The following is a 14,591-nucleotide window of genomic DNA, read 5'->3' as shown; positions in this document are numbered from 1 at the left end:
AGTCAGCTACCACGTTTGGAGTCCCAGAGTGGCACAGATGGTTAAGTGCTTGACTACTAACTGGAAGTTTGGCAGTTTGAACCCACCCAGAGACGCCTTGCAAGAAACACTTGCCAGTCTGCTTCTGAAAAGTCACAGCCATGAAAAACCATATGGAGCACAGTTCTGCTCTGCAACTCATGGGGTCGCCATGAGTTGGTCAGCCACGGTGGCTGGTTTACCCCATGTTTATCAGTGATAATGGCAGTCCCTGTACCTAGCTCTGCAGAAGAAGGGCTCCATGGAAAACAAAATAGCCAAAGAATTTGATGGAAGCTGTCATGGTTTGAATTATGTCCCGACAAAAATGTGTGTATCAGTTTGGCTAGGCCATGATTCCTGGTACTGTGTGATTTTCCTGTATGTTGTAAACCTGCCTGTATGATGTTAATGAGGGAGGATGGGTGGCAGTTGTGTTAGTAAGGCAGGACCTGATCTACAAGACTGGATTGTGCCCTGAGGCAATCTCTTGAGATATAAAAGACAGAAGTGAGCAGTGAGACAGGGGGACCTCATACCATCAAGAAAACTGCGCCTGGTGCAGAGCGCGTCCTTTGGACAGGGATCCCTGCGCCGAGAAGCTCCTAGTCCAGGGGAACACTGATGAGAAGGCTGACAGAGAGATAAAGACTTCCGCTGGAGCTGACACCCTGAATTTGGACTTTTAGCCTACTTTGACTGTGAGGAAATAAACTTCATTAAAACCATCCACTTGTGGTGTTTCTGTTATAGCAGCACTAGATGACTGAGACAGGCTTATTAGCGTAGGCAAGGTTATCCTGCAATAATAGATACCCTCAAATCTCAGTGGCTTAAAACAGCAAAGGTTTATTTCTCATTCACACTACATGCTATTGAGGGCTGGCTGAGGGCTCCATTCTGACTCATCTTCACCCTGAGACCCAGTTGATAGAGCAATCATTATCTTGAATTTTACTAGGCAGGGTAACAGAGGGAAAAAGAACTCTGGATATTGTCACACCAGCTCTAAGTGTTTTGCCTGGAAGTGACATATACCATTTCTATTCACAACTCATTGGCTCTATTAGTCACCTGGTCCAGTCCAATTATAAAATGGCCAGGAGTTACAGTCTGACCCCATGGGCCTGGAAGGAAGAGAACCAGAAATATTTGGCCAGCAGCACTAATGACTAATACAATCTGCCCCTCTCATTACCAGATATTTGGATCACTCTCCACCTCCACTCCTCACAGGCAAAATACATGCATCCCTTCCCCAAAGGAGACTACCCAAAAGTCCTATCCAGTCACAGCATCTGGGCACGGTGCACAGCAGTCTGTAAATTAGGGAGTGATACAAAATAGTTTCCACATGAACTCTAATGTGGTTCCTCTTGATCTACTTCTGAAGTAAAGAAGACAAGTTATCCATTGTCCAGTGTCGCCTGCCCCCCCACTCACATTGTATGTTAACATACAGTGGTAAAACAAAATTGGAAAACTCTATATACACTTCCATTTGGAAAGAGAGTGAATGGGGCACACCCAGCAGTCTCTGGTCCAAAGCCGTTCTAAATTGCTGAAGCAATTCTGAAATCCCTCTGGGCTCCCTGCCTGTAGGTGTAAAATGTTCCTTTGGGCCCTTGGTTCTTCTCCCTGGAAGGGGCTCTCCCACCCTTTGGGAAGTCTGATTTTCTAATAGCTTCCTTGATAACATCTGAAGCAATCACTGAAGAATATGCCCTCCTTAGGGACTAACCAAGTCCCTGGGTGGTGCAAACGGTTAAGGTGCTCAGCTACTAATGGAAAGGTTGGAAGTTTAAGTCCACCCAGAGGCACCTTGGAAGAAAGAACTGTTGATCTACTTCTGAAAAATCAGCTGTAGAAAGCCCTGTGAAGCACAGTTCTACTCAGACACACATGGGGTCGCACACCTGGTTTTTTTGGTTTAGAAGCCGACAAGCTTTGTCAGCTGCTTCCTGTCTCTAGAAGGTTGGGGGCTCAAGAATTCTTTTAGGCCTTGAACAGTTTTCCCAGACTTTTTGGGTTCATATTCATGTTTCTTTGGCAGTACAATTCTCTTAAAAACCAAGTAGGTTTCTTACGTATTTCAGTTTATTTTCATGTCAGTAGTCAAGCCCTCAGTTCTTTTCTAGACATACTACTTTTATTTGCTGAATGCCTTTGTATTTTTGCTTCCATGCCTTTCTTTATTGACTTAATTGATGATACTTTGAGCTTGCCAGGCTTTGGTAGGGGAGCTACAACTTTAGTCTCGTTTTCCATGAGTCATTCCAATTGAAAAAATTAACTGAGAAGCCACAACCTTAACTGTGTCTGTGTTTGACGAGGTCTTAACCTTTCAGAGCTTTAACAGTGGATGCAATAGCCATTCTCTGGGTTTGAGCCTCACAACAAAGCTGAATGCTAATTGACCTTTTTCTGTTCAAAGGCTTTCTCAGTTTATCTCTTGGGGAAGAGAAGCAGCTGCTTCTTTCAGCCTTGCAAGTCCACTACCTTATGGACTCTAGTTTTTTTCCTTTTTGTTTGTAAACCAGTCAGTTATTTTCTGAGTTCATCTGTCTCTCTTTCTTCTTTTTCTTTTTTATTATACTTTAGACGAAGGTTTACAGAGCAAATTAGTTTCTCAGTAAACAATTAATACACATATTGTTTTGTGACATTGGTTGCCAACCCCATGACACATCAACACCCTCCCCTTCTCCACCTTGGGTTCCCTGTTACCAGCTTTCCTGTCCCCTTCTGCCTTCTTGTCCTTGCCCCTGGGCTGGTGTGCCCATTTAGCCTCATTTTGTTTTATGGGCCTGATCTCTCTCTCTGGAAACCCTGGTGGCGTAGTGGTTAAGAGCTATGGCTGCTAACGAAATGGTCGGCCATTTGAATCCACCAGGCGCTCCTTGGAAACTGTATGGAGCAGTTCTACTCTGTCCTATGAGGTCACTATGAGTTGGAATTGACTCGATGACAACGGGTTTGGTTTTTGTTTTTCCTCTCTCTCTTTTCGGATTGTACTGTTTAAATGTAGCCAGTAGTAACCAACACATGTTACTGACCTTTGGCTTTCAGTCTCTTCCACTAGATCTACTAATTCTTTAGGTATATTATCTGCCTTCCAAATTATACATGATACCCAAAAAACAAACAAAAGAAAGAACCAAACTTGTTGCTGTCAAGTCGATTTCAACTCATGGCAACCCCATATGTTACAGAGTAGAACTGAGTGAGCTCCATAGGGTTTTATTGACTGTAATCTTTATGGAAGCAGATCACCAGGCATTTCTTCTGTGGTGCCTCTGGGTGGGTTCAAACAGCCAACCTTTAAGTTAGTAGCGGAGCACTTAACTGTTTGGGCCACTTAGGGACTTTATCATTCATGATAGTTTTATCAAATGCTTCACCAGTATCCAAAATCCATTTCTGCGTTGCCTGCTGCTTGGCCTGTAAGCCACATTTTTATGTTGTTAAAGCAGCGTTCCACTTTTGGTATCTGTCAGAGTAGGCCATGCTCCATTACGGTAACAGTTAACACCCAAATCTCAGTGGCTTAAAAGAACAAAGGTTTATTTCGTGCTCATGCTGTATGTCTGTTAAGGATTGGGCTGCATCCTCATTCTAGGAGGTAGGCTGACAGATCAGTCACTATCTGAATGTTTCTCGTGTCTGTGTTAGAGGGAAAGCTCTGGAGGGTCTCATGCCTGTAATTAAATGCTCTGGCCTGGATGTGACCCACACATCATTTCTACTAACTCTTAAAATTTTTTTCCTTCAGCATTGTTTTTGAGCTCTAAACATGTTGACACATAGATCTAGTTGATTCTCTTGACTCTGTATAGTACCCTATTATATAAATATATCACATTTTACTTACATATTTCCTTACTGATGGACATCTAGGTGGTTACCATTTCTCCATTATCACAAATTGCCACAGTGAACATCTTTGTATATGCCTCCTAGTGCACATGTGCAAGAGTTTCTCTAGGAAATAGTTCCTTTTATTTTTTACAAAATGCTAAGAGAAAATGTACTTAAAGTCAGCCATTTATCTGTAGCGCCTAGTTTTCTAAAATGTTAGCTTCTAGTTTATACACACCTCACCATGGTGGAAACCATTTTGAATGAGTAGATCAGTTTACTTGTTTGTGGAAGTCTTCTTGTGCAGTTTGGACCTGGACTCCTACTGAGCATCTTTGATGAATATTCTAAAAATTTTTAAAAAATGACATCTGATCAAATGATACTCATGAAGAGTGTGCTTCTCAGCTCGAGTAGATACGTGAGACTAAATGGGCAGCTCCTGTCTGGAGGTGAGATGAGAAGGCAGAAAGGGACAGGAGCTGGTTGAATGGATATGGGAAATCCGGGGTGGAAAGGAGGAGTGTGCTGTCACAGTATAGGGAGAGCAACTAGGGTCACATAACAATGTGTGTATAAATTTTTGTATGAGCAACTAACTTGAATTGTAAACTTTCACTTAAAGCACAGTTAAAAAAAATGACGTCTGGTTTAAGAAGAAGGAATAAGGAGTACGTGCAAACACTCAGTATCTAGAACTGGTTCACCTGGCAAACACAGAACAGGCTCTTCTTATCAGTGGTTCAGCTGAATTTATCAAAACATCTGGGTTTTCTGGATTAAAAAAAAAAAATGAGTCATGGATGATAGCTGCATTAGGATACTCTTCCTTCCCCTTCTCTCCTAGCTTCATCCACAGCTTGTGTAGGAGAAGTTTAGGTAGACATTGAGATCAGGAAGACAAATAAAACTGTACATTAAATATGACAGTGTCCTAAAAAAGCATTAAAATGTAAATATAGGAGCATTAAATTTTCCATGAAGGTAAGAAATAAACATAGATAAATGAAAGCAATTTCTATTATCATTTAAAGTAATACAGTAGTTTCAATCTTTATTCCCTTTTTACCTTAAAGTTGCTGAGAAAATATTTAACTGGTTAAGTTTCCAAAACTACACTTTTTTCACTGTTTTGAGTTGCCAGCAAAAGCTTTGAAATGACTCAAAAATGAGTAGGAGAAACAGGAAGGAGAAACCAGGTTTTAAAATAACTTATGAAATTTTCAGTGTCCCCTGCAGTGTTTTTTAAAATGAGACCTCTTTTCAGTTTTCTGTACTTACCAATATCCAGCCAAATAAAAAGAACATGTTGGGGTTCATCCTCTCCGAGGTAACAGCTGTGACTAGGGGGATACTAGATTTCTAATACAGAACTAGATTCTTTTTTGTGTTTCATGCAGTTTCTTCCTTCCATTCTGTGCTGAGATGTTGCCTATCTTAGAACACATTATTACTTAATTCTTATTTTTTTTACTTTTGCTTGTGTTATTCTATCTAAATATAGAATTTTCTCCATCCCCTCCCATGGTTCTCCAGCTTCTACAACTTGCTTATCCTACCACCTTCTGTAAATATTAACAACCTGCGGGCTGTCCTTATCATACCTTTCTGCAGAACATATAAACATATATGGGCCTACCTGCCTGCCTTCTTTCTTCTCTCCCTCCCTCTTTCCCCTCCTTTTTTTATTTTCTCAAACCAAATGGGATAAATAAATTATTTACACTTCTAGGCATCTCTATCTTACTTTTCTCATTAACACAAGACTGGAGGGATCTCTCCAGTCAACTGGTATAGATCTCACTCATTCTTTGTAGTGGCTGCCTAATATTCCATGGAGTCACCATGAGTCAGAATCCACTTCACAGCAACTGGTGGTGGTGGTAGAGTATTCCTTGGTTTGGAAGTCACACACTTTATTTCAGTTTCCCTAGTGAGGGGCATGTACTTTCTTTCCAGTTATTTTTGTTTTTAATTTGGACTCCAAAGGGTGCTGCATTGGACATTCTTATACCTACCCTTAAATACTGGTACTTTTATTTATATGGTCCAGGAGAGGGCTTAACTGGGTTAAAAATGTATGTGTAGTTTTAATTTTAATAGATGTTGCCAGAATATTTTCAAAATAATTATCCCAGCAATATCCTTAATACCCTTCTCCCATCCTGTCCAGTGTAGGTGTCTTCCTTATTTTGATAAGAATGGATTATGTGTAACATCGATTACCTAGCACAGGTGACCCCTAACATGCCACAGAGCATTTCCAGGGAGTTTAATACTAGGGCTCTGGTCAAGCTTATAAGTGGGAGGGAACTGGAGACCATTCTAATGCCCTCTGCTCTTTTCACAGATGAGGAAATTGAAATAGAGAGGTGGTGGGACTCACAGTGAGTTAGTTACTGGCCACTGCTACTGGAAAGCAGTCATTCTGAATCCTAATTTGGGGCTTTACCTGCTATATGGTGCTGATCCTATGCTGTGGGCTGTGCTGCCAGTTGAGTTAAAGAATGGGCCAAGAAACATCATCTGTGAGCTGAACTGACTTTTAGGGATGAACTGTTTCCAGTTTTCTATTATCTCCTGCTAAGACAAGCAAGCTTCCCAGCCTATACTGGGCTGTGTGGGATTCGCTTTGCAAACTTCTACAAAGATAATAGGAAATTCATTAACTTGGTCTTGTCAGTGGAATTTATTGCTGTTAATCTTTTAGGAGCTTGAGATTTTATTTTTCTGTACGGTCATATTTAATGCTTACCAAGTGTGCAGCAGTTGACTTGGATCACAACTAAAATGCTGACAGTGAGGCACAGGAGAGAAGTTTTTGTTTCAGGGATGATTTTCTGCCATGTACCCTTCCCTCCACTCTCCCCAACATACTGATAAAGAGAGCTAAGTAGTAAAACCAAACCAGTTGCCATTGAGTCAACTCTCACTTCTAGCGACCCTATAGGACAGACTAGAACTGCCACATAGGATTTCCTAGGTTGCTGTAATCTTTATGGGAGCAGATGGCCAGGTCTTTTCTACTGAGAGCTAAGTAGTAGGGGTACCAAAAAAAAAAAAAAAAAAATGTTCATATGGTGAGTCCTAGAAATTTGCTCTAAGCTTTTGGAAAAAAAAAAAAAAAAAGAATTTCTGTAGGTTCAAGTAATGTTTCTGGTGATGTAATCTCTAGGTGTAATATGCAGTTTGACAAGGGCTCATTTGTTTTTTTGTTTGTTTATGTTTTTTGTGCTTTAGATGAAGGTTTACTGAGCAAATTAACTTCTCATTAAAAAATGAATGCATATATTGTTTTGTGACATTGGTTGACAACCCCACGACATGTCAACACTCTTCTCAACCTTGGGTTCCCCATTACCAGCTTTCCTGTCCCCTCCTGCCATCTCATCCTTGCTCCTGGGCTGGTTACCCATTTAGTCTTGTTTTGTTTTACGGGCCTGTCTAATCCTTGGCTGAAAGGTGAACTTCAGGAGTGACTTCAGTACTAAGTTCAAAGGGCATCTGGGGGCCATAATCTTGGGGTTTCTCCAGTCCAGACCAGTAAGTCTGGTCTTTTTTTCTGAGTTAGAATTCGTTCTACATTTATATCCAGCTCTGTCTGGGACCCTCTATTGTGATCCCTGTCAGAGCAGTCAGTGGTGGTAGCGGGGGACCATCTAGTTGTATTGGATTCAATCTAGTGGAGACTGTGGTAGTTGTGGTCCATTAGTTCTTTGAACTAATCTTTCCCTTGTGTCTTTGGTTTTCTTCATTCTCCATTGCTCCAGATGGGATGGGACCAGTGGAGTATCTTAGATGGCCACTCATAAGCTTTCAGGACCCTAGATGTTACTCACCAAAGTAGGATGTAGAACATTTTCTTTATAAACTATGTTATGCCAGTTGAGCTAGATGTCCCCCGAGACCATGGTCCCAGCCTTCAGCCCAGTAATTCGACCCTTCAGGGAGTTTGGATGTGTCTGTGAAGCTTCCGTGACCTTGACAAGGGCTCATTTGGATGGTCTTTCCCCAAAACAGAAACCAAACCAGTTGCTGTTGAGTCGATTCCAACTCATGGCAACCTCATGTTTGTCAGAGTAGAACTGGGCTCCATAGGGTTTTCAGTGGCTGACTTTTTGGAAGTAGATTACCAGGTCTTCTGAGGCACTTCTGAGTGGGCTGGAACTGCCAGCCTTTCGGTTAGTAGCTGAGTATGTTAAGCATTTGCACCACCCAGGGATGGATAGTCTTTAGGGTTGAATTACATAGAAACTTTTTAAAGAAATGACTTGAGCTCTGAGTTTTAAACTCAGCTTTAATATTAAGGTTTCAGACTTAGACAGTGGATTCTGCTGTGGGAAACAAAAAGGGAGACTCCACCATTTGGGTTCCCATTTGGGTTCACTCTGTGTTCATTGCAGAGCATTTGATAGCTCAGCCCATTACCCTAATAATAATAATAAAAGTAATTACTATGGAGATTAATTATGTCATAGAAAATCATCTCAAGCTGATTAAATATATGTTTTTCATCTAACTAGAGGTTTACCATTTTTCAGACTTTGTCAGGAGCTGGTGGTTATTTGTTGGCTTGCTGATCAGTTGCTGGTTCTTCTAGTTTATAGTTCCCAGGCCTGCAGATTGGAATCACTGGGGAACTTTTAAAAATACTAATGCATGGCTCCTACCCCTGACTGAGTCAGAAACTCGGAGAAAGGGAACCAGAAATTGGAATGTTAAAGCTCCCCAGCTAACGCACAGCTAGGCTTAAACTCCTGGGTGGCCATTTGAGATGGAGAGAGTGTCTCTGCTTAATGCAGAAAGAAATAAGAGGTAACATGGGCTATTCTTTTTATAGTTCCTGCCACGATGGGGATCATCACGTCTACCCATTTTCTCTCATATTCCGCTTTCTCTTCTTCTCTTTCCTATTTATTCTGTGGATTAAAACAGTGGTGGTACAGCTTATAAAGTCAGTTCATGAGGCAAAAATTGAATGCTGTAAAAGTGATCGTTGAAAGTCTCCTAGAAAGGCACTGTGAGGTTTGGAAGCCAATACACTGTCTCTCGGTACACCTCTGGCATTGGAATAGATTACTGTTTCTTTGGCTAAAACTCTGATAAAATAATTAGCATTTGGGAGCCATTTTGAATGCAAAATAACTATCTTTAAATACTGAAATTGTACTCAGCTCGGGGAGATAGTCAGCTGTTCAAAGGACATGGGAATTGAGAGTGGCTTAGGGAACTGCAGAATCACATTTCTTATACTCAATTCTGAGGCAGACTCACATTGAGTGGAGTGTGGGCACAGTCATGGGTACCATTTAAATTGTGAATTGCTGTCTGCCTGTGTCATCTTTCAGGCACGTATATTTGAATTCGGGCAAATTAAATGTTAGATGTGCATATAGATATGATACCACATTATTTAATGTTCAAGAATTGAACGTTTTGGGGGGTCAAATTGTCCCTTCCTGAGTGTGTAGAATTCAACAGCACTTTCTTTCTTTCATCTAGCATTCCCATGGTTTGGCATGGATATCGGTGGAACACTGGTTAAGCTGGTCTACTTTGAACCGAAGGATATTACAGCCGAAGAGGAACAAGAGGAAGTAGAGAACCTGAAGAGCATCAGGAAGTACTTGACTTCTAATACCGCTTATGGGAGAACTGGGATCCGAGATGTCCACCTGGAACTGAAAAACCTGACCATGTGTGGGCGCAAAGGGAACCTGCATTTCATCCGCTTTCCCAGCTGTGCTATGCACAGATTCATTCAGATGGGCAGCGAGAAAAACTTCTCCAGCCTTCACACTACTCTCTGTGCCACGGGAGGTGGGGCTTTCAAGTTCGAAGAGGACTTCAGAATGGTATGTCGGGTTTGTCCTTATTAAAACAACAAAACCACCTCTCAGAGGGAAAAAGAAAACCTCTCACGTGTCCATACTCTGCACATCTCATACCTAAAAAGTAGTCCCTTGGTTCTTTGGATAAGTTTACTTCACCTCTCTATGCTTCAGTTTCCTTAACTGTGTGAAAATAAAAATGACTGCTACCTCATAGCTTGTTGTAGTAAAAACTAAATGAGATATATGCGCCAGGCACTTAGTAAGGGCTCAGTAAATATTTGCTAACATCATCATCATCGTTTTTGTTACAGTTACTACTATGTAATATACTAAAGACGAACCCGTTGCCACTCATAATGACCCTATAGGACAGAGTAGAACTGCCCCATAGGGTTTCTAAGGCTGTAAATCTTTATGAAAGCAGACTGCCACATCTTTCTTCCATGGAGAGTGGCTGTTAGGTTCTAACTGCCGACCTTACGGTTAGCACCCGAGCGCTTAACCACTGTGCCATCAGGACTCCTTCGCTAAAGACTAGATGGTATAAACCTTCTTCTGAAGTAGTTTTGTTAGAATTTTTCAGACTTTTACTACCTGTAAACCCGTTGATGTCGATTTCAACTCATAGCGACCCTATAGGGCAGGGTAGAGCTGTCCAAGGAGCAGCTAGTGGATTCCAACTGCCAACCTTTTGGTTAGCAGCTGAGCTCTTAACCAGTGCACCACCAGGGCTCCAACCCTTACTGCAGTTTCATGAAAAGCATAACCATTATACCAGTTTTATATATATATAGACTGAGGCCCACAGGAAGATTTTCTACAACTTCTAAAAATCTCTAGTTCTATCTACCCATTTGCTCTCGTAAGTATCCTTTTTGATTATGTCATTTAGAAGTTTCACTCATAAAAAATGAAATCTTTGGTGCCATTTGTAGGTGAATTCCTTTATTAATGAATACCATTTAGGAAGTATGGTTCTATAGAATAAAAATAATGCTGTATCCTGACTGGCAGTACGTACCTCTATGTTGCTCATTTAGATTCCACAAATTTGGCTAAATAGAAGATACGGATGAGTAATATACAGTCCAAAGCTTCTCTTTATATAGCAATCCCTTAGCATCTCTGTGTTCCCATTCCCCCATCTTTTACAGTCAAGGTAATAATCGAGATAATAATCTTTGTAATGTCGCACCTCATTTCATAGGGTTTTGTAAGAATACAGTAAAATAACAGATGTAGATGTAGTTTGGAAAATAAAGAGAGCTAGATAAACAGGTGGCTGGGTAGCGCTAATGGTTAAGCACTCAACTACTAGGTGGAAGGTTGGCGGTTCGAACCCACCCAGAGGCGCCTTGAAAGACAGTCCTGGTGATCTGCTTCTGAAAGGTCTCAGCTTTGAAAACCCTATGGAGCAGTTCTCTTCTGCACCCATGGATCGCCATGAGTCAGAATCTTCTCAACAGCAACTAACAACAACAAATAAACAGAAATGATCGAACATAGGAGAAGGATGGATTGGAAGTTTTAGAATTAGTCTTGCCCACTCCCAGTGCTGTAAGAGTCCCCTGGGGCTCTCAAGGACATCCCAAGTGGTTCTATTTTGTCATGGAACTAATGTAATACAGTCTTGTTATAAGGCCTGTCATTAATTTTATTTCTGGAATGCATTATTCCTGGTATTTAATAAATCTATAAATGCAAACTGTTTTATTTGTCTCATCTAAAGTAGCACCATTTAGCTTATTGACTGTAGCGAGTAGTTTCTTCAAAGCTGACGACAGAGTACTTGCGTGGTATCCTAGCTGGGGCTGCTCGTGCTCAGGTTTTGTCTTTTTCCTTCTGTGGCCCCTTTCCATACCCAGCAGTAGAGTTTGATGCTGCCACCTACTTCAGTGACCCATGGGGACTTTTGTCCCACCAAAGAGGTCCAAGGGTCAAAGAGTTTCAAAGCTGAGAAGGTTGAGATCCATAGGAGTTAAAATTAAATACATGATGGAAAATCATTGAACCTGAGTTCTAGTCCTGTCTCTGTATTTAACCAGCTGGGTGACTTTGGGTAAGACATGTCCCTCCTGTTGGCCCCAGTTTCATCATCTGCAAACAATAGTGGTCGAGTGGGAAGGGGAGGGAGGACTTCTAGGATTTCAGAACTAGATGTGATCTTTGGAGATCAGGAAGTATGGCATTCTTGTGCTACATGGATAAGGAAACTAAATCTTAAAGAGACTAAGAGGCTGTCAGAGTGCCTCCCGGGTAAGAGTTGGGACATCAGCTCAACTCTGAGTGACAAGAAAATGCTGACCAACCCCCAGTGCTGTGAGCCCCCTCCGTCCCTCAAGGACACCCATCTGGTCTATCTCTGTCAGGGAGCCTGAGTTGAGCCCAGGTGACCTGGAGGATTTAGGCGATCTCTGTGGTGCTCATCCCTCCCCTCAGGTAATGTATGTTCTGGGAGAAAGTTACTCAATATATGTTGGCCGTAAGCAAGTGTGTTTCTCAAGGTTCTGAACTGAGAAGGGTCATATCCTGTTAAAACTGAGATAAAGAAGTCGTTGCTTCTCCAGGCAGGCTAAGCTGTTGGAACTGAATGAATAGGCTGGAACCGGGAGCCAGTGCGAGTATTTGCCAAATAGCCTGGCCAGGGCAGCATACATCTGCAAAAGAAAAGTACACGAGATGTCTTCTGTTTCCACACTCAGTCTTGGCCAAAGTAAAGACAGAATTGAGGACAAATCTTTTCCCACAGCCTGTTTGTCAGTGATGTGCCCTTATCCTTGCAGAGTTTGTGAGGCTTTTTGAATGTGGAGTAGGTTTTATCATTCTCTTTCCTAAGCATTCATTTACTCACACAACAAATATTTATTGAGCTCCTACTATGTGCCAAGTACTATTATGAACAAAACAAAGCCCCTGTCCCCCCTAAGCTTATATTCTAGTGGGGGAAGACAGTCAATAATCGAATAAGCAAGTGAATGTAGAGTATATCAAATGATGAGAAATGTTATAGAGGGAAAAAAAGCAGGGCAAGGGGGATAGGAGTGCTGGGAGGGTCTGAGTGTGATGAAGTTACATTGAAGCAGAGACAGAAGTAATAGAGCAAACCATGCAGGTATCTGAGGAAGAGTATTTTCGGCAGAGCAAACAGTGCTAAGGCCCATAGGTGTCCTATAAACAAGCTTTTCTCTTTCCAGAATAGAAAATTGGTGGTGCTTACTTAGTGGTAAAGGATCAATATACACTACTGTATGTAAACAATCCAGCAAATAATAAAGCAGTGCATATACATACCTGTAAATTCCTGTTGTTATTGTATAAAATCACTGTTTTTGCTATAGTACCACTTTGCAGATATGAGTTTTAATAATCTGTCTGTGTGAGTAGGGCTAAGTAAAAGCTGCTCAGCAGACCCTGAATAATCACCAGTTGTTATGTCTGATAACTATATCCTTTCATATATGAAAAATGTACTTAAATCTTTAGATAATGATAACTAGTCTTCATACGATTTAGAATGTACAGGAAAGAACTATAAACCATGAGATAAGCATTAAATTAGACCCCTGTTAGAATACTTTCATTTGAACAAAAGCTGTACTTCTCTTCCTTCCTCCCTCTCTCCCTGTCTTCCTCCCTCCATCCTTCCCTCTCTCCTGCCCTTCCTCCTCCCTCGCTCCTCCCTCCCTCCCTCCATCCATCCATCTTTATGCTTTTAAATATTTTAGGACCACTATCACAACCAGATTTTTGACTGGTAAAAATTAGCCTTCAAAATCAATGATTTACCAAAACGGAACAAAAGAAAAACTTAATCTAACCACAAAAGATCTAAGAAATTGATAAACCAATGAAGAATCTTATCATTTAAAAAAACATGGTACCCCTGGCCATAGTATTCATCTCTTCAGGAGGGTGATGGTGCATGGCTGTGCACCAGGCACCTAGCACTATAGGTTTCAGTTAACTTTGCATTTATCCCCAGTCTATATCCTGTGGGTTTTGTTTTAAAGAACCTACCAGAATATTTAATGTACCAGTTGTAATATATTCATCCACAACTACACTCTTAACTTCAACAAGAGTGTTCTTAACAATGGAAATTTTCATAGAAAAAGTCATTCTTTCTGCCCACCTAGCTCTTCATTACAGCACATACTTTTTCCCTGTGAGTTTTGTTCAGCCCAAGGCTAATATTAATTAGAAATTGAAAGTGATTGTTTCAATTACTTTAATTAAAAAAAAAAAAAAGACCCTCTGAGCAAACAGGCTATAACAGCGATCTTTTTGGTTAGTTTGAGATTTAGGGCAGAGGAAAGGATTTTCTGATTGCTACCATCATATTTTTCAGGGTACAAGGACCTAGGGATTGGCTATCTTTATGCCAGAAATCTCCAAGGGAACAGCCTCAAAAGTTAAAATGGTGGAAAAAATCATCAGGAGGGGTAGGGTAATTGTGGATATGTGAAATCTCTAAATCTAAGTGGACCATTCAAGAAGATTCATTAGTTTGGTTCCTTCTGTTAAACCAGGGGCTGATTTGTGCAGGGACATAGGGTGTGGTAGACACTGACATTCTCCGCTTTGTTCTGGCTTGGCACTTTTTTTTTTTTTCTTTTTTTTTTATATTTTATTGTACTTCAGGTGAAGGCTTACAGAACAAATAGTTTCTCATGAAACAGTAGTACACACGTTGTTTTATGACAGTGGTTAACAACCCCACGACATATCAACCCTCTATCTTCTCAACCTTTTTTTTTTGGTAAAAATATACATAGCCAAAGATACACCGTTTCAAAAATTTCTACATGCACAGTTCAGTGACATTGACTACGCTCTTCCAATTGTGCTGTTATTCTCACTTAAGATGAAGGCTTACAGAAC

At 41.0% G+C, this 14,591-nt stretch overlaps 1 protein-coding gene across 1 annotated transcript in view; it reads left to right on the top strand.

Annotated features, from left to right (window-relative positions):
* Nucleotides 1-14,591, top strand: part of PANK1 (pantothenate kinase 1) — an 81,347-nt gene that overhangs the window by 33,923 nt on the left and 32,833 nt on the right. Inside the window, exon 2 of the mRNA XM_004369917.3 lies at nucleotides 9,379-9,731. Coding sequence (XP_004369974.1) covers nucleotides 9,379-9,731 — 353 coding nt within the window. The remainder of the gene's footprint in view (nucleotides 1-9,378; nucleotides 9,732-14,591) is intronic.

The sequence above is a fragment of the Trichechus manatus genome, unplaced genomic scaffold (genome assembly GCF_000243295.1).
Source record: "Trichechus manatus latirostris isolate Lorelei unplaced genomic scaffold, TriManLat1.0 scaffold00007, whole genome shotgun sequence".
Lineage (NCBI taxonomy): Eukaryota > Metazoa > Chordata > Mammalia > Sirenia > Trichechidae > Trichechus > Trichechus manatus.
This window is presented reverse-complemented; position numbering and strand designations above follow the sequence as displayed.